Source organism: Podarcis pityusensis (assembly GCF_964106645.2).
Source record: "Podarcis pityusensis genome assembly, chromosome: 5".
In the NCBI taxonomy this organism is placed as follows: Eukaryota; Metazoa; Chordata; class Lepidosauria; order Squamata; family Lacertidae; genus Podarcis; species Podarcis pityusensis.
In genome coordinates, this window is record NC_138032.1 from 60,853,781 (window position 1) to 60,877,273 (window position 23,493).

General features: G+C 43.7%; 1 protein-coding gene across 1 annotated transcript in view; it reads right to left on the reverse strand.

The window, feature by feature from the left end:
• Positions 1-23,493, reverse strand: part of STK32C (serine/threonine kinase 32C) — a 170,083-nt gene that overhangs the window by 15,941 nt on the left and 130,649 nt on the right. Inside the window, exons 3-5 of the mRNA XM_081007213.1 lie at positions 5,080-5,231; positions 3,406-3,579; positions 1,771-1,808 (exon numbers count right to left, since the gene is read on the reverse strand). Of these exons, the coding sequence (XP_080863339.1) occupies positions 1,771-1,808; positions 3,406-3,579; positions 5,080-5,231 (364 nt within the window). The remainder of the gene's footprint in view (positions 1-1,770; positions 1,809-3,405; positions 3,580-5,079; positions 5,232-23,493) is intronic.

The window sequence follows — 23,493 nt, forward strand, 5'->3', positions numbered from 1 at the left end:
CCCTCCCTATTTGGTTCTTGAAGGAGTTTCATTACAGAGAAAAGATGACTCAGACTAAATATAACAGAGCCGGTGTTTTTAAATGTGGTTCTACCAAAGTCATGTAAAGCTGGGTCTGGGAATGGCATTTAAAGCTCCCAAAGGCAGGAGGAGTTGGACTCTCCTCCCCACTGTCTTCGCACCCATTTAGCACATTAGATTCACAGAGGGACACAAACACTGCAGCACTCCTGGTTGGGAAAGTACAGCTTTTAACGGTAGAGGTCTGCCATCATTCCTTGTAGTTGAAGCCCAAGATACGTCCTGTAGTCTGCATAGTTCCTTGGCAGATAGGGATGGGTGAACCTTGCAGTTTCATTTCTCATTTTTCCCATCTTAAATTTGGTACTCTGCATTTAGGCAGCAATTTGCATTTTTAAAAATAATAATAATGAAAAATCATCAACGTTTTACTCTGAATTTTTCCTAGTAAACACATCTTTGTATGCAGCTTTGGCTAACATATTCACTTTTGCGAGCAATTTCCCCTAATACAAAACATTCCTGTATTTTATTTTCTGTTTTTCCACCTAAGTCTCCTTCTCTGAGTCCTTAGAGACAAAGGGAAGGGAAGCTGAATACAGTAAGACTGGCAGGCTCCTGTGAATCTGTTGCAGCTTCTGTCCCTACCTCTTCCTCAGCTGACTGTCCTACATCTTCAGTGTTTTCTGTCTCTTCTTCCTCTCACCCACTGAAGCCTGTTGCTTGCTTCAGCATCCAACCATTCTGCCCCCAGCTTCATCCTCTGATCTGTCTTCCGTGACCCACCACCACTCCCCTGGCTCAAAGCCTTCCTCTTCTCAAGCTTCCCTAGTGGGTTCTCCTGCTGAAGCCTCTCATAATCTCATTGTCCAACCAGTTCCTGACAGGCCAACATCCCAAACCTCACATATGGATGGCAGAACTCCAGGAAAGCAACCTGCATGTGGTGATATGTTTACGCTCTGAATAACTCCTGCTCTAAAGCTGTGTTGCATTCATAGGATCGTTGATAAAAACACAGAGCCCCACATGAGGATGAACACCAATACTCGTAAATGCTAAAGTGGAAGCCTCTGTTCTGATGAAGCTCCATGTGGGTGTCATAGGAAGATGCCTTCCTATCATCTACACAGTTCAGTAAAGAGTATTCCGTAACCACACTGACTGGATGTGGCTCTTGAAAGTTTCAGGTGAGGGTCTTTCCCCAGCCCAGGGATCGAACCTGGAACTTTTGGTCTGCAAAGCATGTGATCTACCACTGAGCCACAACCCTTATCCTCTCAAAACCAAGCAGAATTGTGGACTCTTCCTTTATTCCTGGCTTGCCAACCAGAAATTTAATCACAGCAAAACACTTTATTCTTGCCTCTGCCTACCCAAGCAGGCACATAGATGTCAAAACTTCTTTTTTAATAAAAAAATGTATAAATATGTACCTTTGTGCAAGGTTTCTATATCAGCAGAGGAATTACATATCAGCTGCACTTATGAAAAAGCTTTCCGGAATGAGTAATAGTAGCTACCAGTCAATGTCAATTACCGCTAATTCTTCACTGAAACAAGTCTTGACGGCAGATGAACGGAATCGATTTGCTTTCGATCCCATAACCTTCTATTTATCATTCACAACCACAGAAATGCAGTATAAATCGGAAGATGTAAATGAATGCAAAAGACAAAAAAAAAACCAGGGGGTGAAGACTATTCAAAGGCAGAAGCAATAGACATAATTAGCAATTTCCCCCATACCTTGTTCATCAAGGAGAATATTGTCTGGTTTCACGTCTCTGGAAAGCAAAAACAAGCATTTATGCACAACTTGGAAAAGGCAAATGCAAAATGCCTCATGAGCCTACCAAACAGTGGGTTGTTGTTGTTGTTTTGAGATTTCAAAAAATATTGCCCAGTGCAATTAAAAAAGACGGTGGGGTGAAACTCACAGAGGAAACTTGATTTGAAAAACACACACCTTAAAACAGGCTCAATAAACAAAAGAATGCTATGTTCTGAACACAGCCTGAGATCAGATCCAGTTTTCTCAGGACCTCAGAAGAGGCAACAGAGATTTGTGAATGGCTCTCCCATTTCCTTAAATGTTATAATATAGCAGAGGAGGGGTGGGAGGCACCAGCAGGGGAACCCCCAAGGGATCCTGCATGGGAAGAAGGCTCAGAGCAGGGGTTGGTGGTGGGATGACAATGAGTGGGAAGAGGAAGAAGAAGGGACAGACTGGGAGGAGGACGAGGTGTCAGAAGCTGAAGAGGCAACAGTGTTTACTGAGCAGGAAGATGCTGGGGCAGAGAGCAATTCAGACTTGGAGGAAGGAAGCAGAGTTGAGTCAGGCTGCTGAAGAATCCAGGGACTCTCCCTTTCCTGCAGTGACCAGCTCTCCTCCCCTCCCCCTCTCCCCAATCTCCCAGAACACTGAGAGGAACGAAGAGGGTGGAGCAACAAGAGACAAGGCTATAGAGTCTTAGGCTTTGGGGGAAGGAACCAGGGGAGGAGTGTTGGAGAGTGGTAGGAAAGTGGGGACCTTCAGTTCTCACAACTATCTGATTGGGGCAAGACCTGCTGGGAAGAGTTCCTGTGATCACTAGACCCGTGCTGTTTTTATTTCTTTGAATAAAGAGTTGACTTCGCTTACACCGGTGTTTTTTATTGCTGACCTACTCCTTACCCCAGCTCCTGACATTTACTCAGGGGTGTAGCAAGGGGGGTGCGGTAGGTGCGGTCCACCCTGGGTTTCCTTACTCAGGGGGGTGACAAAATGGTGGGCGGCACTCACTGTGGGGCCTGCAGCATGCCCGAGCCATGCGTCTCTCCTGGGAGTGACGCGGTGGCTTGAGCGCCCACAGGCTCTGCACTGCCCCAAACAGTCTGCCTGTTGCCTCCCCCTCAGCTGTAGGGTGGCTGAGTGGGAAGAGGCAGGCAGACTCCCAATCAGCTTGCTCCATCGCTGCATTTAATGCCAATATTTATTGGTCAGTTTTCTTGCCAAGATTCCACCTAGCTGAATCTCGGACTGTGCATCTGCTCTGGACAAATCCCACATCTCAAACCAAATTGGGCCAATTAAAACTCCAATTAAATATGTGGTCAGGTGATGAGAGGGGGGAAGAAAGAGATAGTGCAGGTGAAAGTCTCTACCTGGATCTCCTCCTTTTCCTCACATGTTTTTAATAGCCTAGTGCTTTGCCAGGCCCCTGATTCAGCTCAGGGCCTGGATCAGACCCAGATCAGGGCAGGCATGGAGCCATCTGGCCGAATGTGGGGGTGGGGACTTGCACTAGCTGCAACTAGCTCAAAAGCTCTCTCAAAGGAGCCTGATTTGTTTGATAGCTGTGCCAGTTCCCAACAGCTGGGAATAACAGATTGTGCTGTTACCTGTGTATAATATGCTGACTGCGCAAATAGTCTAAAGCTGATGCCATCTCACAGATATAGAGTTTCACCGTTTCCTCGGTGAACTGCACATTTTGCTGGAGATGATAACGTAGGTCACCACCCAGGAGTAAATCCACTACCATGAACATGTCCTCTTCATCCTGAAATGAGTACCTGTGGAAAATTAGCAAAGGTGAGTTGGGCAAACTGTGGACTTACCCATTCAGATTTCACAGATGGTGCTACCAAATGAGAGGCCTGTTTTCCCACTTCACTTACCCATGCACCTGCAAAGCAGGAACAATAAGTAGGCATCTTCAATATTTATATGTCTAAATATAACCCATGAATTTCTCCAAGTCTCTTTTTGTCCATTGCCATCCTATATTTGCTCTAGATAAATCAATTTTGTTATTTTGTTTTGCTGATTATATGAACAGGTCCCTGTTTCATATCTTGCAAGGAGCAGCTGTCCCAGTTAATTTTACCTTGCTCATATAATCCCCGCTTCTATATCTGGCACAGTCACATGGCTTCTGTAATATGATCATTCCACACTCATTTTTTTCCAGGCATAATCAATAATGTACCAGAATATCAAGCAGGCTGTCTCTTTTCATTATTAAACAAAAACCAGTGCCATCAGTGCGAATGATTCATTGGCAAGCTGGAGTTGCTGCTATCTAGCCTCTTGATGATCTAGGAGTTGAAGGGCATCCCGGGCCTGGAGATATTCTTTATACAGTCGTACCTTGGTTTTTTAACAGCATGCGTTCCGGAAGTCGATCCAACTTCCGAAACGTTCGGAAACGAAGGCGCGGCTTCTGATTGGCTTCTGATTGTGCAGGCATGCCAGAAACAATAGCGGAAGCCGCATCAGACATTCGGCTTCCAAAAACATGTTCAAAAACCGGAACACTGACTTCCGGGTTTCGATCATTCGGGAGCCAAAAGGTACGAGTTCCAAGGCATTCTACAATCAAGGTACAACTGTACTGGACAATGTAGAGCTGAGCAATGGTTAAGAGTGGAAGCCAGTGAGCAACAGAGACTCACCATGGAAGGTTAGAGCATATTGATGATGATGTAATTGGCTAGCAAACGGGTTAAAAAATGGAAGTGGCTCCCTGGGTGAGACAGAGTCGCTATGCAACCTTCCCAGCAGATGGCTCATTGCTCATTGGGAGGGTGAGGGTGAAGGTGGGAGGGGCGTTGGCCAATCCAGTGCCCTTCCCTTGTCCCTGCCAGTAAGCAACAGAGACCGGCTTGCTGGGAAGGTAGCAGAGTGGCTCTGCCCCACCTGTCAAGCTGTTTCTGTGAAAAACTAGGACTAGGCAAAGCCATCCAGGGGACACCCAACTTGGATCAATCCCCAAATCTTTTTTTTTTCCAGAGGGTGTCCTAAAGTTTGATTAGGGTTTTTAAAACAGTTATCCCTCTGAACCTACTAGTAGTGGCACTATGGACTTCTATAATGCTACTTTTTCTTTGCTGCTGTCTAAGGACTCTGCTATCTCCTGTTATGTATTATGGCATTTTGAAAACCAGACCTTGCATACTGCTGTGTCCCCAAACCCGCTTCTTCTAAGACTAACATGGTCCTAGGCACAATTGGTGGAACAGAATCACCTCCCACCCATCCCTAAAATAAATAAAAGAAAATAAGAGATTCACCAGAGATTCACCAAGAAGGCATGCTCAATTTCCTGCAGGATCTCCAGTTCTCTGAACACATTTCGAACCTCATCCCTTTCAACGCACTGCTGTTTATTCATGTACTTCATGGCATACATCTTCTCTGTATCTCTCTTTTGTACAATGCACACCTTGATGTCACCAAAAAAAGAGAAAGTGGCATTTAGATTCCTATGTTTCAATTTCCTTGGTTTCCCAGCTGTTGCAGCATTGTGCAAGCAATTTTCATGGTCACAGAGGACATGGTTGCTCCTGATCATGTGGCCTGTCTCAGCAAGCCAGGCATGTGCAGTTGATCCCTGCCACAGAATTAGACTTTTAGCATGCACTCTGTAACAACATAGGTTTCCAGTAATTGGCAAAATGTCCAGTAGTATTTGCTCACAACCAGTTTGCTATGGGCAAGGAGCTGATATGCAGCACTAGCAAATAGCCATCACACTTGCAGAAGCTATGAGAATTATCCCTAAGTGCTCATAGGAAATACTTTGCAATCCAATCAAAATCCTGGGGAAATTGGCAGTAGCAGAAAATTGCAGAGTCAAGCACATCATCACTCAGGAAACATTATGTATAAGTGCACAAAATTCTGAGGGAAAATGAATTCAAAGTCTGTTCCCTGTCAAAAGATTGAATACTCTAAAAAAGAAAAAAAAGTCAACATCTGGTAATGTCACTTTATCAAGTGGCAAAAGGCACTGGATCTATAAGCATGGCATAGATATGTGTGGTAGATTCCAAGCTGCACTGGACTCCAGTATCATTAAAAGCCTTTGTTGGGAAGATGTCCACAAGATGGACACGAGAAAATGTACACTAGGTTTAGGATTAGAGTTTTCCTTCTCCTAGATGGGCTACCTTCCCAGGTTGATGAGCCCTGTCTGCCTCTTACTTTCCTCTTAATGCACAAGCAGAAACCACCTTCTTGACTGTTGGACCCACTGTTGGTCTCATCCACCAGAGTCTATTTTCACATGCACATTAATGGACTGCTTTAATGCTGCTATTTTAATATTCTGGGGTTTTAATGTTCTTGTTTAGATATTTTTGTTGTAATTTGTTTTTGCAAGCTGCACTGGGGACCTGTTGGAAGGGGGGGTGGAATAGAGGCAGGGAGGGGATGCCACCAGAAAGATGGGCAGATAAATCTTTTTATTTAGAGAAACCTGGGGCCTTCTATATGCCAAGGTTTTCTACTACTGATCCATAGCCCCTCCCTTAAAAAACAAAAGAAAACAGAACAAACCTAAAGGGTTGCATTTCACTTACTTGAAATGTAGGACTGCACATAGAATCAATCCAGCAGATTTTTAAATGGCTGCATCTGGCTAAACTCCACCTGTACTTCGTCCTTCATACTACTACATAAACTCTGCAGTTCATCAGGCAGAAACATCTACTCATATTAGCCAATTAATTCCATTAACGTCCAGGCAACCAAGTCGATATGCGCTGCCCTTGAGATGCTTTTCCGGGAATCAAAACTAATGCTAGCAGTTGCGGGTATCAGGAAGTTCACCTGGCTTTATAAATAAATAAGTAAATCTTGTGTGGAGAGCTGCAAAACTGGTGAGCTCCAATTATTATATTCCCTAGCAAATGTTTTACTTTGGACTGCGTTTTATGTCTTCCTAGGCCCCTTTTAAGCACTAATGAAACACTTAATTACAAGGTAACTATTTGGAAATGAGTCGATGACAATTCTATATCAGGCACAATTACATCAGTCTTCTTTTAATTAGCAGATGTGCTTATGCTTATGAAGCAGTGCGTGCCTCTGAAAAATTAATCTGACAGTTCATTCATGCACGTTGCTCATCAAGAACAAGCAAGCTGAACGTGACCTGAAGGTAACATTGGATGAACAGTTGGAAAATATTCATTTGCCTGCTGAAGTCAACAGTGAGAATGAGACACAAATGTGCAGAGCAAGACAAGGAGCACGACCTTTCCTCATTATTAACAAAGTGTAAATTGCTAACAGCATATAACGTGAAATTTACTATGGATGCATTAGAAGTAGAAAGAGCAAATGTAATAGAAAGTGGAGGGGGGAAACACCAATTAGAGTGGCACACATGGACATCATGAGAATTATTAAATCTTGTTTGCAAAATAATTAGATGTGTGGGCGTGCAAGGCTCTTTGTTAATTCCTTTAGTTTGTCTATACACCACTTCATATTTCAACAGAAAATCCCTAAGCAATTTATGAATCCCATACAGGAGACGCAATACACATTCAAAACCAAGCCACGTTAAGTTTACTACTAATAATTCTACATTTTAAGTAACATAATTAAATATCTTTAAACAAGGGACTTAGCCACAAATGATATATAAAATATGAAAATATATTGATGCATCAAAATGCAACATCATTACAATATATCATCAACATTTCATAAATGTTACCAAAAGTGCATTGCAATCACACACAAAAATTGCATGCACACTCCACAAAACTGAGACATTCCCCACACAATCATTCAACGATCTCCTTAAATCCACCACATTACTCCATCCACACAATCCTCCCTCCAGTAAAACACCCCTGTGTTGAGCTAACAAATAACTACCGTATTTTTCACTCTATAACACGCACCCGACCATAACACGCACATAGTTTTTAGAGGAGGAAAACAAGAAAAAAAATATTCTAAACGAAACAGTGGATGTATGATTTTTGTGGTTCATGCTGTGGCCACAGACATGTGATCTGACAGTGAGTTTGGAGTAGCCCAATGCAAAAATCCTGAGGATCCATGCTTTGTAACCACCTTTTAAGTGGGGAGGAAAGGAAAAGCACTCAAGGGACAAGGAGCACGCGTGGGGTGGGTGGAGAAGGATGCTGCTACTAATGCAGGAGAGGGGTTTAAGGGGAGAAGGAATACGCAAGGGGTGGGTGGAGAAGGATCCTGCTAATAATGCAGGAGAGGGGTTTAAGGGGAGAAGGAACACGCCTGGGGTGGGTGGAGAAGGATCCTGCTAATAATGCAGGAGAGGGGTTTAAGGGGAGAAGAAGCATGCGTGGGGTGGGTGGAGAAGGATGCTGCTAATAATGCAGAAGAGGGGTATAAGGGGAGAAGGCTCCTCTCCTCTCCCACTTTGCTCCTTTAAAGCAAGCAGGCTCTGCTTTTCTCCCTCCTCCCCGCTCATCCCTGGCTTAGCGAGCTGAAAAACTTTGCTGCTATGTAGCGAGCTGAGTGGGGAGGAGAGAGGGACAGAGAGCCTGCTTGCTTTAAAGGAACCAACCTCTCCTCTCCCGCTTTGCTCCTTTAAAGAAGCAGGCTCTCTGTCCCTCTCTCCTCCCCACTCAGCCGCTCTTCTCCCGCTTTGCTGTTTCAAAGTGAGCCACGGAGGAGGGAAGGAAGGGGAACCATGGATCCTCTGCTCACGACTGCAGCAGATCCCCCCCCCCGCCACCCGTAGGCATTCCCTCCATAACACGCACAGACATTTCCCCTTACTTTCTAGGAAGAAAAAAGTGAGTGTTATGGTGCAAAAAATACGGTAATTAATAGTCATGTACACTAAACAAAACAAAAAAAATCCAATAATATATATAGGGTTAGCTTGTAGAAGAGACTCCAGTTCAGTGGCAGAGTTCATGCATCATATATATAAAAGAGTTTGATCTCTGGTTGGAAAGCCAGCAGGCTAAGAACGATCCCACTCAGGACTCTGGAGAATCAGTGCCTGACGGTACACATGGCTTTGGGCCGAATGTTCAATTAATCTGACAGTAGTAATGTCAGCACCATTATAGCACACACACCACTAGTATAAACTAGATCCCTGCAAACAACATTCTGCTGGTAAATAGCTACAAGCACAGCTCTCCAATGGATGGATCGCAGGAGAATTGTCTCATATATTGCTTCTTTTTCTCAGTCTACTCCATCCCAACCCACCTCTGTTCCAGTGATGTTGCATTTGGTTATGGTTTGTTTATATGCAGCTTTCTGGACCAAAGGCCCCCAAAGTACAATCGACATAATCAAAACAGTATAAAATAGCAAAAGCACAAAATGTCCACCAACCACTCTAGATAGGGGTTTGTGGGCTGCATTTATGCCCTCACCATATATGCTCTCTCCAGCATCCCACCTGTCACCCAAAGTCAAGTTAAGTCACAGCCACACCTGCTCCAATATCTCTCTCTTTCCAGCAAGCTCATCCACAACCAATTACCCTGGGGTCCTTGCTCTCATCACACCATGAAGGAGTGACCCAAAGGCCCCCTGAAGCCTCCCCATTTGGTCAGTGTGGCCATTTTAGGCAAGCCGCACCCACCTGTCCCCCAACTACAGATGTGGGGTAGGCAAAGACTTGACTCATGCAAACTTGATTCCCAGGCACCATCGATCTATTATTGTCTCCTTGGTGCCTTTTGAAAACCTGGAACAAAAATCTCCATTCATAAAATTTGTTGGAAAGGGTTTTTAAGTGGAAGTTCTTTTATTGCAGTGTGTATCCATATTAGATTTGAAATTGTTTGATTTATATTTGAAATGGTTGTAATTGCTTTATAGGTGAAATTGTTATAATTGTTTTTATTGCTAATGTTGTCTCTTGCTAAATGGTGATGAGGAATTTTGCTGGAAGCAATTAATAAATGGAAATAAACTAATAAACTAATATCTGACTGGCCACTTCTGGAGTTAAATAGCCTTTTGGTTTGACTCAGCATGGCAGTTCTTATATGGGATATATTCTTAGAAAGCTACTGGAACTGATTTTTATATGCATACTGTTCAGATAATGTGAATGCTCTGCAATGTGATTGTCTTACATTTATCATTATACAGTGGTACCTCGGGTTACAGACGCTTCAGGTTACAGACTCCGCTAACCCAGAAATAGTACCTTGGGTTAAGAATTTTGCTTCAGGATGAGAACAGAAATTGTGCTCCGGCGGCTCGGCGGCAGCAGGAGGCCCCATTAGCTAAAGTGGTGCTTCAGGTTAAGAACAGTTGCAGGTTAAGAACGGACCTCCGGAACAAATTAAGTGCGTAACCAGAGGTACCACCAGTGGGATCCCTTTTATATTTCCCTCTTCACACCACAGCCTATTCTTATAAACTGAAGCATCCTTTTCAACAAAAGGTCGACGATTTCAGTGTTGACACAATAGAGAGAATGCTGACATTTTCAAAGATACATCCAGTCAGTTCTGGATTAGGAATTGTGTTTTATATCTTCCATTGTAGAGAGAAGCCACTGCTGAGGTCTTAGCAAATAATGGTTACAGTCTTTACACAATATCATTTCTATTCCACGAATGACTTGGGGGAAGTACTTCCATGAGTAAAAAAAAAAATTGCAATTTGAGAAGTGACACTTGGGTAACTGCTGACAATCTGAATGAGTGAAGGTGTTATAATCCTGCTAGTAAGGTTTCAGTTTTTGAGAAGAATGGACCTGGGGGCAGTCATGTTACTTTTTAGCTTCTCACCATAATTCAACATGATGATTTTTCAATGTCTAACCTGGGGCGTTGACAATACTCTGACAGGGCTGTTCCCATCTTCACACTAGATTACTCTCTGGAATTACCTTCCAGGCTTTGTTTTGGAAATGTAAAATGATTAGGAGAATCTACTGAGGCAGATGCACATTGATCAAATGCTAATGTACAACCTGCTGCCACAAACAATATCTCCAGTATAAAAACACCCTTGGTTTCTGAATACAGTACAACTCTGTCTGATGTAAGGATGGGATGTCAAAGTGATCAGAAATCTAGTTCTGAGGAATGCCATCCTGTATAGGAAGCATAGGTGCTGTGAATATTTCATATGGTATAATATCTGTGGCCACCTTTCGGAAATCCCCACCCAGACGTCAATTCCACCTTTGAAATCCGGATGTATGGCAGCCCAACCTTAGATTTACATATCTGAGAATGACAGTTCTTCCTCCGCTATGCTCTGTTGGAAGCAGCACATCCCTGAATACCAGAGTGTGTTGAGGGTGCTGCTGTACTCAGGTCCTGCTTGCAGGTTTCCCATTGGCATCTGGTTCGCTGCTGTGAGAAGAGGATGTTCGACCAGATGAGCTCTTGTCCTGATCCATTAGGGCTTTTCTTATGTTCTTACATTCCACTGCTGAAGGGTGAAAATGATGGTTAAGAAGAGAGGCCTTGTGCTGATCCAGGGGGGAGGTTACCGTGGGGTGAGGTCCAGGACCTGAGTCGAGGGTCGGGAGACTGTCCTCCATGGGCGAATCGGGGTCCACAGCGAGGAGCCGGGCAAGGACAGGAACTCCGGAGGAACAGGACTGGGTGCTGGCCGAAACAGCTCTTCAACGACGTTGCTCCCGCAACCTGGGACCGGGCTGACTGGCCTTTATCTTCTCTGAGGCCAGGGGCAGTCCCGGCCCCCAGGTGACCCGCCTCTCCTGGCCTTAAGGCGAGCACTCCTCCTGGGAGAAACCAGTTCCCTCCGCCTCTCTGCCCTGAGCCTCTGCAGCTCAGGAGAGGCCGGTGGGTTACTGGACCCAGGGGGAGACTCACTTTCCCCTGACAGGGCTGGGAGAGGCGCACCTGTAGGCAATGTGTCCTCAATCGCCTCCAGAGCCAGAGTGGATTCACCTGGTACCTGCTCCTGAGGATCCGGCACAGGTGCAGGCGCTTCAGAATCAAGGCCCTGCCCCAGCTCAGCCGGCCCTGGAGGCGGGGACTCCTGTGCAGGCTGGGATTCCTCCGGTTCAGCCTCTGAATCGGATTCCCAGGCCATCACAGGCCTTCTGGTTCATCTAGCCCAGCATCCTGTTCTCGTTGTAGATGCTCCTGGCAAGCAAACGCAGGCAGGGAACAAAAGCAACAGCCCGCTCATGGTGCTGTTCCTCAGCAACTGGTATTTTTGTGTCTCTGAACCTAGAGGTTGCATATTGCTGCTGTGCGAGTCATTGTTTGTATGCCGAAAACTGCAAATGGATGTTTCTTTCTCCCTTCTATCTCAACCCAGTGTAAAGGCTAAGCAGGCTGAAGCCTAGGGCCCCTAAATCTAGGGGGCCTCGCCAGCCCACCCGCTCCCCAGCGGGCAGTCTCCCCTCTCCCAAAATGGCAAGCCCAATACTTCATACGAGGGCAGGGCAACTTGGGCCTCTAAGCCTAGGGAGCCTCACCAGCCTGCCCTTTCCCCAGTGCCACAGTCTCCCCTCTCCCAAAATTGTAAACCCAAGACTTCATGCAAGGACAGGGCAACTCAGGCCCAGCAACTATGAGACTCAGGGCTAGCCAGTGGGGCCCAATTTGAAGCAGTGGGGTGCAACTTGAATTTTTTTTGTAGGGTCCCAGTTCACAGCCAAAGTCTGCAAAATCTTATAGATATAAATAAAATCCATCTAGATTGCCCTGGTGGGGGGGGGCCCTTAGGAGCAGCACGCGGGCCCAATTTGGCCCAATTGCCCCAATTGCCTAAAGGTCAGCCCTGATGAGACTGTGCAGGGGTTGGACTGACAAGCCCTGCACCTTCTAGAACCCTAGTGTCAATATTCAGAGTACAGACTCAAGGACTTGTTATGGAAATAAGGGGGGGCACTTATTGGAAATTAGTTTTGTCACCTCTCCCCCCCCAAAAAACCCCGAGACAATGAGCCCAGCAACCTTTTATTCACAGTCGCATAAGCACTGCACTACAGCATGGCCATAAACCTGTACGTTCAACCACGGAAATATACACCCAATATGTAGCAATGGAGATTTATGTTACTGCTTTATGAATGAATGCTGTGTTTTATGAATGTACTCTGTATTTTGTGAATTACCTAAGAGCCACCAATAGGGAGCTCTAGAATCTGACAGCTAACCAATTGGGCACTACCAAACAGCGACCCCTATTGCTGAAAGCAAGTAACCAGCAGGGAATGCACCAGAAACCCAGAATAGCAGCAAATAAAATCTGCTCATACATCAGTGACTGATAAGACTTGTCAGCTAGTTCTTCCAAAGTCTTCCTAAATTATAAAGCTCTAGATACAGGCCAAAAGAGAGCAGGTCTGGGAAGAGTGAGCCATACAATGGGCCCCACCAGTGAAAAGGCCCTGCTCTGTGTAGCTCCTGCCCTGTCATTTGATAGGGTGCCCACTTGCCCTCCTTCTTGACATGGAATGCTCTCTATTGGAGTCTCCAGATCCAGTACAAAGACCATAAGAAGGGAAAGCAGGGACCTTGAAGTTCCCAACAGCTGTTAATCAAGCAAGCAAGCACACAGGTCACCTTTGTCACAGTCAGGACGCCTATGTCCTGGCCAGGCCTGCACCCAATCTTGGTTTGTACAATCTTGTTTGTCCTCAGTAACCAAAATCTATTATCAACATATACAAGCAGAAAAGTTGTTTTCCTTCATTTGCAAGGAATCGTACAAAACAAAGTGGCAGTAATAAAGAAAAGTTCCAGGGTGGCAACAGAAAGCAAACTAAAAATGCTTTTGCAGTTCATCAAAACTATCCAGCAATATCAAGTTATAGGAAAACTGGTGCTATTAACAGTAATCCTTCTAGTTGGTTAATTGGTTCAGCAACTTCCCTGCAAATGACGTGTGATGCTAATTATTTCCCCCAAGAGATAAATGATAACTAATCAGAGGCAGCTACAGTTGCAAATGGCAACAAAATATCTGTGAAAGGAAGAGGAGCAGGTTTGCCGAAGTGTGTTGCAGGTAGAAATACTGTTTGTAATGAAGTGAGAGCAGTAGTTTACTTGCTCGAATTAACAAATCAGAAAGTTTTGAGAATTTAAATTCTAGATTAAAATTGATTACTTAATTGAGAAGGGGATTGTAACAAAAACACTGGGGCCTAATTTGAATAGTAGAGTGCCTGGTATCTGGTGGGCAATCTCATCCTTTATTTCCACACTGTGGCTGCAGACCAAATCACCTGTCAGGAGAGCTATGAGATTCAGGTGAGGGTCAGATGCCTTGCCAATCCCAGCAGGTATATGACAGGAAGGCCCGGCTTGGGGCCTGCCCACACTTTCTCTCTCTTAGTGAGGAGGGAAATCTGGACAGAAGACTTAATCTCAGCCTTGAAATGTCCATAGAAATGAAGGAGGAAGTGTGTCCTTTCTGTGATAGAAAAGGTAGCCAACCTCACCAACTCACTGTTCCAAAGGAGCAGTGAATGTGTGTGCGTGGCGAAGAGGCTTTGGTGAGTATCGAGCGAAGGCCACAAAAGATTTACAAAGTTCAGGTGTTGCTAAAGTTTTTCGGTGTTAATTTTATGCATTTTTAAAAAATCACCATGGTATTTAACAACAATATCTTATGTGCGTTAGAGGAGAAATTGTGAATTGCAGAATTTTAAATACCCATCATCATCCTTGGCTTCACTCAATTTTGTTTATAACACTCTTCCAATTTGTTCTAGTTGTGAGGGTGGGGGATGGGGAGGGGCCTCACAAGTGTAGCAGCCTAGGGCCTCTCTTCATCTAAATCCGGCCCTGATCTCACCAGAGTCTAGCCTCTTTATTTCATACAGAAAATCCCTTCAAGCAATAAAGGTCATTATTGCCCTTCAAGCAATAAAGGTCATATTATAAATAATTATTGTATAGTATTGGCAGAATTAAGCCTGGGCAGGCAGGGATAAACATGCACACCTGTTCACAATCCCGTGTGTAATAGATTCCAGAGAACATTGAGTCCCCCTTTAGATTCAACTGCTTTGGGAACATCTGCCTTTGCTTTCATTAACTTAGAGGTATAAAAAGGTTACTTTATTCAGGACAGAAATTATCCTCCAACTGTAGTCACTTTAATGGGACTAAGGTGGTATTGTGCCACACCTTTGTTTTCATCATAAACTGGGCACGATACTCTTCCTTTCACTTGGGCCTCATTCCCAGGTAAGTTTGCGTAGGACTGCAGCAGCCTTACCTGGATGAGATCTGATGAATCACCATGTCAGAAAATGGGTGCTTGAGATGGAGCACAAGCCACCATAGACAAGAGAGTTACTGTAATTATTATTGCTAGCACTGGAAGCTGAGCTGCAATGTCACACAGGTATGGCAAGGCAGGCTTGCGGTCAGGCTAAAAGCTTTAATCGGTTTAAATGGTGGATTAATCAACTCAGGCGTGAATTGATTAACTGTTATGAACAAGTTATAACAGCTGGCACCAAGAGCAAAAGGCATACACATATACATTTCAATCAAGGGAGGCTCCTCTTATGGGCAAATTGTGGCGTAGCCCTGCCAAGATTCCGAACCCCCTGAAACCTCCTACACCATAGTCCCATCTTTGTCCTGCCACCCACAATAATGTCAGTACACATTCAGAGACGGAGAGGCTTCTGTCCATCTTCTCGGCTTAGCCAGTCATAGAAATCACTAGCAGTAAATCCTTCCTCTGTTTCCAAGGAGATGAAACAGAAGGGGGGGGGGGGAACCAAGCATAGAAAGACAAGGGCTCAAAACCTCACTCAGCCATGAGGCTCACTATATGATGCTGGGGTGATTGCTACAATTTTATTTTGGTGAACAATGTGTGCAATCCTCTGCTCTTCCTTCACTGAAGAGAGAAACAAGCCACCAAGTGGTTGACTTAGTATCACAACAAAAAGGGAGGTGGATAGGGACCCAGGCACTGCCCACGTGACCTCCTAGGCACCCCAGCAGGTCTAGGTTCCACTGGTTTCAATAGTAATTTGCTCCTCATGTGTAAGTGACATAGGATCTTTAACAAGGAAGTAATATTAAAGCACAAGCCATCCCTCTAAAAATGAATGGTAGGTTGACTTAATTATGCCTTAGTCCCATCCTTCGTGCACAGGACACAGGATACATGGCTGCCCTGAAATTTGGTCCACTTTGCAGCCTAACAGTGGAATCCTATACATTTCTCCCCAGAAGGAAGTCCCATTGATTTCAATTGGGGATTAATCCCAGGTAAGTGGGTATGGGAGCCTCACTGAACAACACAATAGGGCTTGCCTTGGAGTAGAAATGTATAGGATTATGCTGAAAATCTGCTGTCCAGACATATCTCTTGAGCAAGGTGTTTCCTCTTGTCTCCCTAGAGATCAAATCTGAGGAGAGGGTGAGAGTGGTGGCCTGACAGTTTGCCAAACTGATATGTCAGCAAGAACTGATGTCAGAGCCATAACTCCCTCCATGCACTTTTCTTTTTCTTTTTGCCTTTGAATTGGCAACTGGAGTATTCGTGCGTCAGACTGTACCCTTCAGAGGTCCAGATTTGGCTCTGTAGCCTCCAATTGCTGGTCCCTTCCCTACCCAATATCATTAATGCCATCTGGGTTCACATTTGCGCAAAGTGTAACTACTCGCATTTTGCAGATTTCTATTCCTTATGAATGAAGATTGTTCGGTAAAGCTATTTCTGAGCAAATTGTTTGCAGATTGCAGTGGAAATAGACTGAATATGCATCATTTCAAGAATCACAGTGGTTCCTATAACGCTTCTCACATCCAGACAACCCAAAAATTACCTTTGACTGGAATTGCAAATTGCAACCGTTCATTGCATTTCAAGTAATATTCAACTAAAAAACATTTAAAAAGGGACAAAAGGAGGCATATTTAGAGGGGAGGGAAAAGCCCATAAGATAAGAGCAGCTGGCATAATAATGCAGCTATTGTTAATAAAATGATCTCAGTATTATTTGGGATTCTTTGCCAGCAGTAGGGAAAACATGCAGAATTTAAAACTTCAGTTCCTAAATGGGTTGTTGGAAGAAACATGTTAAAAATTTCCAATACCAGGATAGAATGAACAGAAAGTCTTTTTCAATTATACTTGAAAGTGAGCAATAAAAAAAAATACAATGTCTCTACATGATGGAGTTTCTGCAGTTCATAATATTGTCAATTCCTAAATCAGCAGAGCTCAATTCACGAAAATATATTTCTTCTCATGTTATGTATATTTCATTACCTGGAATCCCTCACATCAAGGTTAGGGAACCTGTTAGACCCCATTCCACCTCTCCTCCCCTGAATACACTAACTGATATAATGCCCAGGTCAGCACTACATCCATCTGCAGGCTAATTATGAAACAGTCATTAAGACCCTTGGGTGAATAACAGAGCACATTATTCACATGCAGATGTCCCTAAATTCAATCCTCACGTATTTCTAGAAGCTCAGCTATGAAGACTGAAAAAGAGCTCTGCTTGAGATCTTGGAGAGCTGCTGCAAGTCAGGGTAGGTGATGGACAGATGTGTTAGATGGACCAATGGTATTGACTCCACATGAGGCAGCTAAACACATTCAATAATTACCATATTTTCCCATGTATAAGATGCCCCCATGTATAAGACGACCCCTATTCTTTTGAATCCAAAATTAAGAAAATGAAACCCTAAAATAGAAGCGAAAATCTGGATGATTGGTGGTGTCAAGTTGTTGATCTTTTGGGGGTGCATGACAGTGATCACCCTCAAGTGCATGACAGTGGTGGAATACAATTACAGTGGAAGGTTATAGCAGATAACTGGGAAGTTTAAGTGGAAATGGTCAGAAGAGATCCAGAAATGTGGGACGAAGGGAGTGAAAAGAGGGTAGGGTTAGTTTGCATTGAGAAAGCAGCTGATGGTCTTCCTCAGCCAATGTTTGTTGAAGCAGTTTCTTTAGGACAGGATTGTACAGGATTCTTGCAATGCCTTCTCACAGGTTGAGAAGGAATAATAGGGATACAGAAAGCATTGGAGGTAGGTAGAATCAAGCCAGAATTGGGAGAAACCAAGAATCCAGCCAGGTCTAGAGCATCCTTCAAGCTTTTACCAACAAACTAACTTTCCAGCAAACAAAACAGCCAGACCTCATCCAGAACCTGCTTTTTCCAGAGAAAGGCCACATCTTCAGCCCCTGAGTTGGTTCCTTGAGAAATAATTTAACAATGGCTTTAAAGAAAAATTGTGCTGAACAACAAACTGAATTTTGTCACCTGCGTTGATTATTTGCATTCAGAATATGTGCATACATTTGCTTACTTTGATTATTTCAGCCAGCTTTATTCACTCATGAGATCCTGTAAAGCACCATGATAGGTAATGTAGCTCCATAACCTGACTGTTTGGAATCCTGCTTCTGAGATTTCACCAGGCACTGCTCATGTATTTCCAAGCCTATCTCCGCAACCTTAGGGACGGGAAACTTAACTTTACCTCAAAGTAAATCTGAGGTTCACATGAACACTGAATTACATGGCCAGTACCAAATTCTGAGCATAAACAAGCAGAACTACAGGATCACTGAATGCAGAGATCCCTCTCTAGCCTTTTTGTTTTATGTGTCTTAGTCATGAAAACAATCCTGGGAATCTCTTGTTGCAGAGAAGCTGGTGATTAATTTCCTTGAAACAAAAAGTTGCAAGAGGCAAAACCACTGCCTTTTGTTTCTATTAACTTCTGTTTCTATCCCACCTTTTCCCATCATGGTACCCAAAGTAGTGTCCATGTGGTTCCCAGACAATCACTGGCCAGACCCAGGCCTGCTTTGCTTAAGCAAAGTAGTGGCATTGTGAGTCCAACAAACAGTTTTACAGATTAGACTAGTCAAAACAGTATAATATAAAAACACTGAAATCTATCCTTAGGCAGGAAGAACCAGATGTACAAATATTGGATGGGGGGCACCTGGCTTACTAGTGGTACATGTGAAAAGGATCTGCTAGCTTAACATGAGCCAATAGTGTGATGCAGCAGCAAAAACAGCTAAAGCTATTCTAGGCTGCATCAACAGAAGTATATTGTCCAGATGTAATAGTACCACTCCATTCTGGCTTGGTCAGACCACACCTGGAATACTGTGTCCAATTCTGGGCACCACAATTTAAGAAGGATGTTGACAAGATGACCAAGGGTCTGGAAACTAAGCCTTACGTGGAGTGCTTGAAGGAGCTGGGTATGTTTAGCCTGGAAAAGAGGAGACTGAGGAGATACAATAGCCATCTTCAAATATCTCAAGGGCTGTCACATGGAAGAGGGAACATGCTTGTTTTCTCCTGCTTTGGAGGGTAGGACTTGAAGCAGTGGCTTCAAATTACAAGAAAGAAGTTTCTAATTAAACATTGGGGGGGGGACTTTCTGAGAGTAAGAGCTGCTCAGCAGTGGAACAGACTCCCACGAGAGGTAGTGAACTCTCCTTCCTTGGAGGTCTTTAAGCAGAGATTGGATGGTCATATGTCATGGGTCCTTTAGCTGAGATTCCGGCATTGCAGGGGGTTGGACCTGATGACCCTTGGGTCCCTTCCAACTCTATGATTCAATGGCAGATTATATTTCACCCATCAGACAATAGGGTTCAAGTCCAGTGCATGGTCCATTCCTCTAACTTACTTAGATCTCCTCCTTTTCTCTATATTCTGCTGTTGGATTTATAGGTTCACTTTGAAGGCAACAAAAGAGTGATAGAGCTACACATTCATCCCTACTGCCCTCCCCCATGTGTTTAATTGTAACACATACAAAAGACTCTAATTTTGTCCCCCTCGCCTCCTCTTCTGCCCCTAATCCCCACCGATGACCTTGTGTTCTTGAACAGTGTCCTGTTTACCGACCTTCATTTCTTACAAGTCATGTTTCATTTCCAGATATTTAATAACTCTATTCTTGAGTGTCTGGATTAACGCAACAAGCCAAGAGCCTTGCTGAGATTAAAGGTCTCTAATAATTGGATAACATGTCCTGAGCTACCGCATTCCAAGTCTACAAGCATAGCGCAGAAATGAAAACTACCATTTTGTATTCTGAGCAATATCCGCTAGCAATATCAAAAAACTGGAAAATAATTGCCTGGGCTATGCTAAACCAAGATATCTTTCCTGTTCCTTTGACAAAGATATCAGTCATTCCAACTCGAAACACTTATAACCCTGCCATCTGCATGACTATATCTGTTGCATTTGGAAGCGATAGTACTCAATCAACATGTAAGGAATTTGCTTGCTACCAAAATGGGGGGTTTTCTCAGCAGTGCGGCAGAGTGAGAGGAGGAACTGTACCTAGCAATGTCCTTGCTTATGTCTAACTCTTGCAGCCAATCCAAACTATGTCAGTACATCTGACTGAGTTCAGTGGGGCATACTTCCCAGTACGATTGTAGCCTCTCAAGCACAGAAGACTTTTATCAAGTCTCATTACAAGACAGAGATTTCACATACCAGCAAAAAAAGGGGGGGCTCTGAAACTCTCAGCATTTATTTGTCGGGGGGGATGACAATATCAACAATGAAAAGATCAGACAGCTTGAAACTAGACAGCTGAAAAGAGAAGGCTCAATGGAAAAGAAAGGAACAAAGAAAGCGCAAAGGTCAAAAGAGAGGAGCAGAAAAATAAGGGAACTGTGATCTCCCTTCCTTTTGTTCCCTGTGGTAGAGATGAACCTTAAAAAGCTCCAGCAGCAGACAATTAAACAGCCTGGTGCCTCTTCGCATTGTACAAAGCATGAAGAAAAATGCAGGTCTTATTGGTGACCTGAACCAAGATTTGAAGTGAGGGCTTGATTCTTAGCATTTACAAATTTCACAGCAGCCATGAAACTTCTGCATAAAAGGTTTTGTTCCTAAGGATTTGGGTAACATGAGTAATTATCCAATCATCATTATTCTCCTCCTCCAGACTTTCATGCAATCTGAAATACAAGTACATAGAACTGAAGGAGGAAGTTATAAAAACTTGTTCTCTCCTGCCCAAAGGACAGAAAAGTTCCAGTGGAGGCTGTTCCATTAGGGTGTATGGGGCACTTCCTCGCCACCTCAGTCTGCCCTCAGCCAACCCTCACCTGCTTGTCTTCTTACTTATGGCCAGCCCAGAGAATGGCACTGGCCTTCTCCTCCTTAGTCTCAGGGTTGCCATTGTAGAACTCAACAAGGAGGATGGGGACAAAACTAGAATTAATTTTGTCTGTCATTGGCTCTGGCTCCATTGACTGTTGGACATCCTTACCAGATCCAATGGGCACCAGCCTCCATTGACTAGTTCTAATGGGCTAAAATTACAAAATGGTAAATTTCAGATGAACGGTAAGATGAACTTACTGATAATGAGCAGTCTGACAATGAATCCAGTAGGCCAGAAGATTGATTGATTGGCTCTCCCTCATCAGAGGCCTTCAGTCAGACCTTGGACAGCTATCTTTGGGGGATTCTTTAGCTCTGGATTTCCTCCACTGCGCAGAGCATTGGACTAGATGGCTAAACAGAGGTCTCATAATTCTATGTAAGCTCTCTCTTGGTTTGACTGAAGTAAGACTGGAAATGGAGGGCCAATGAAGTTTTTCGGAAAGGCAAACAGAAGCTATGGGAGCAGGCTGATCAGGCTCAAAACTCACACAAAAAATGTTGCTGTCCCACTCAGTCCAAAGCTGCACTTGCACCAGGAGGGAATTCCACCCAGAGAAAATTATAATCTTGTGGCCCCACATTTATCCCATTGGCCCATTGTCCATTGGCCCTAGAATCAAGAGGAAGAAAAAGAACACGTCTTTGAGCTTACCCAACTCAAATGAAACAACAAATTCAGTGGAAGAATGGCAGTCTTGTTGGTATTGTTTAGCTCTACTTATCCTTTTCAAAGGCAAGAAACATCCTGTATTGTTTTGATAGGACATAGGCTTATCATTCTGAACAGTTAAATGGGGTCTGGGTTGTTCCGATTGTGCATCTCATCCAATCAGGGCTTTGTTTTGACAACAGTGTCACCAACAATGTTATCTTCCAACATTATCTTCAGCACCTAGAAAGGCTTTAAAATGAATTGGACATCTGTGGCATTGAATTCGGTGGTGATCTGCATAACAATAGCCACACTCTGACAATAATAAAGTAGTAGAATAATTCTCATTCCTGGTGCATCATCGATAAGGAAATAGCTTCACTAACTACTGCTTTAAGTTCTGCTGACTGCATTTCAACAGCGTTGAAGAGAAAGAGCCACACTGTGACACTTCATTGAATCTTCATTTAATTAGTACTGAAAGAAGAGGTTGCAATTTCGCATGGATTTGAAAATTCCTGTTGAAAATTATGAAAAAGAAGATTGAAATCTACTTTGAAGTTAGGGAAGAGAGCCTCAGGCACTCCAAGTGCGCAGGGGGGGAAAGAAGTTACTGTAGACATACATACACAAAGCATACACACACACACACACACACACACACACACACAGTTTTTTGTTGCTGTACCTGTCTAAAACATAAGTTGGCATCACTCTATTTAGGGAAACTATGATAATGCTAGGGTGATTCAGACATAATACCATATTATAGTTTGGATTTACATCGGGGTGAGGGAACTACGGACACTGCTGGACACCACTTCCCATCATTCCCAGTCAGCATGCCCAATGGTCAGAGATTATGGAAATTGTAGTTTAATAACATCTTGAGGGCCACAGGTTAGCCATCTGTGCCCTACACAAATGAATCTTGAGTGCCTTGAGTTCACACATCCCCTCCTCTCCCATCACATGGCAAAACCCTCCTTCTGTTTCATGTTTGTGGCAAGTATTCTGTCCCATTCCATCCAAACTGGGAAACTATGTCTTGTTCTTTCCTGAAAACCAAGCTACATAAGTGCGGACTGTTATTTGCCCTTTCAGACCAAATGACAATCTATGGTTTTCTAGAAACAAACATCTGAACTGTTGTGCATGTGGGAGAGAACCTGCAACCCCAAGCCTCCTCAACCAAACAACATCAATCATCAGTCTCAGGCTCCCAGGAGCCAGCCTCTGCCCAGGTGCAGCAAATGGATAGTCCCATAAGGCTTTCAGACTGTGCATTCAGTGCTTACACATAGATGGATGGAGGCAGCAGTGATAGGATCTGCCTTTCTTCTATGGCTTCAGTCAACATGCAGTCTGAATGGTGCTTATATATATTCACTACAGAATGCATGCCTGCCATAACCCTAAATTGGTCAACCTTAGCCATGTTTTATTTTTCTTGTTTTGAATTTCATAATTAAAAATAAATAAATCTAGAGTTTTGTAAGTCACCCTGGGGTGTGTGTGGGTGTGGGTGTGGGTGTGGGTGTGGGTGTGTGTAATTGAAGGACAGGTTGAAAATTAATTATTAATATTTGGAAGTATGTCCCATTGATTTCAATGGACTTTTTTCCAAATTAAAGAACTAGATCTTTAGGATCCCATGGCAAAAGAGAGCCCAGCATTCTAGATGGTCTCCTAGCATGTAGCCTCCCTGCATTACTAAATACAGGAAGACAATGAACATCTTATCCTTCCTGCCTAATATGGGTCACTGCGACATAATTTCACTAGCATTTATGAGAAACTCATAAATAAATCAGTGAGCATCTGAGATGACAAATGTATTTGTAAATTGTTTCTGCTACAGGAAACGTTCCTGTATCAGATGAATGGGTGTGTTGATATTTTGTTTCTGAGGTTACTTTTTGGATG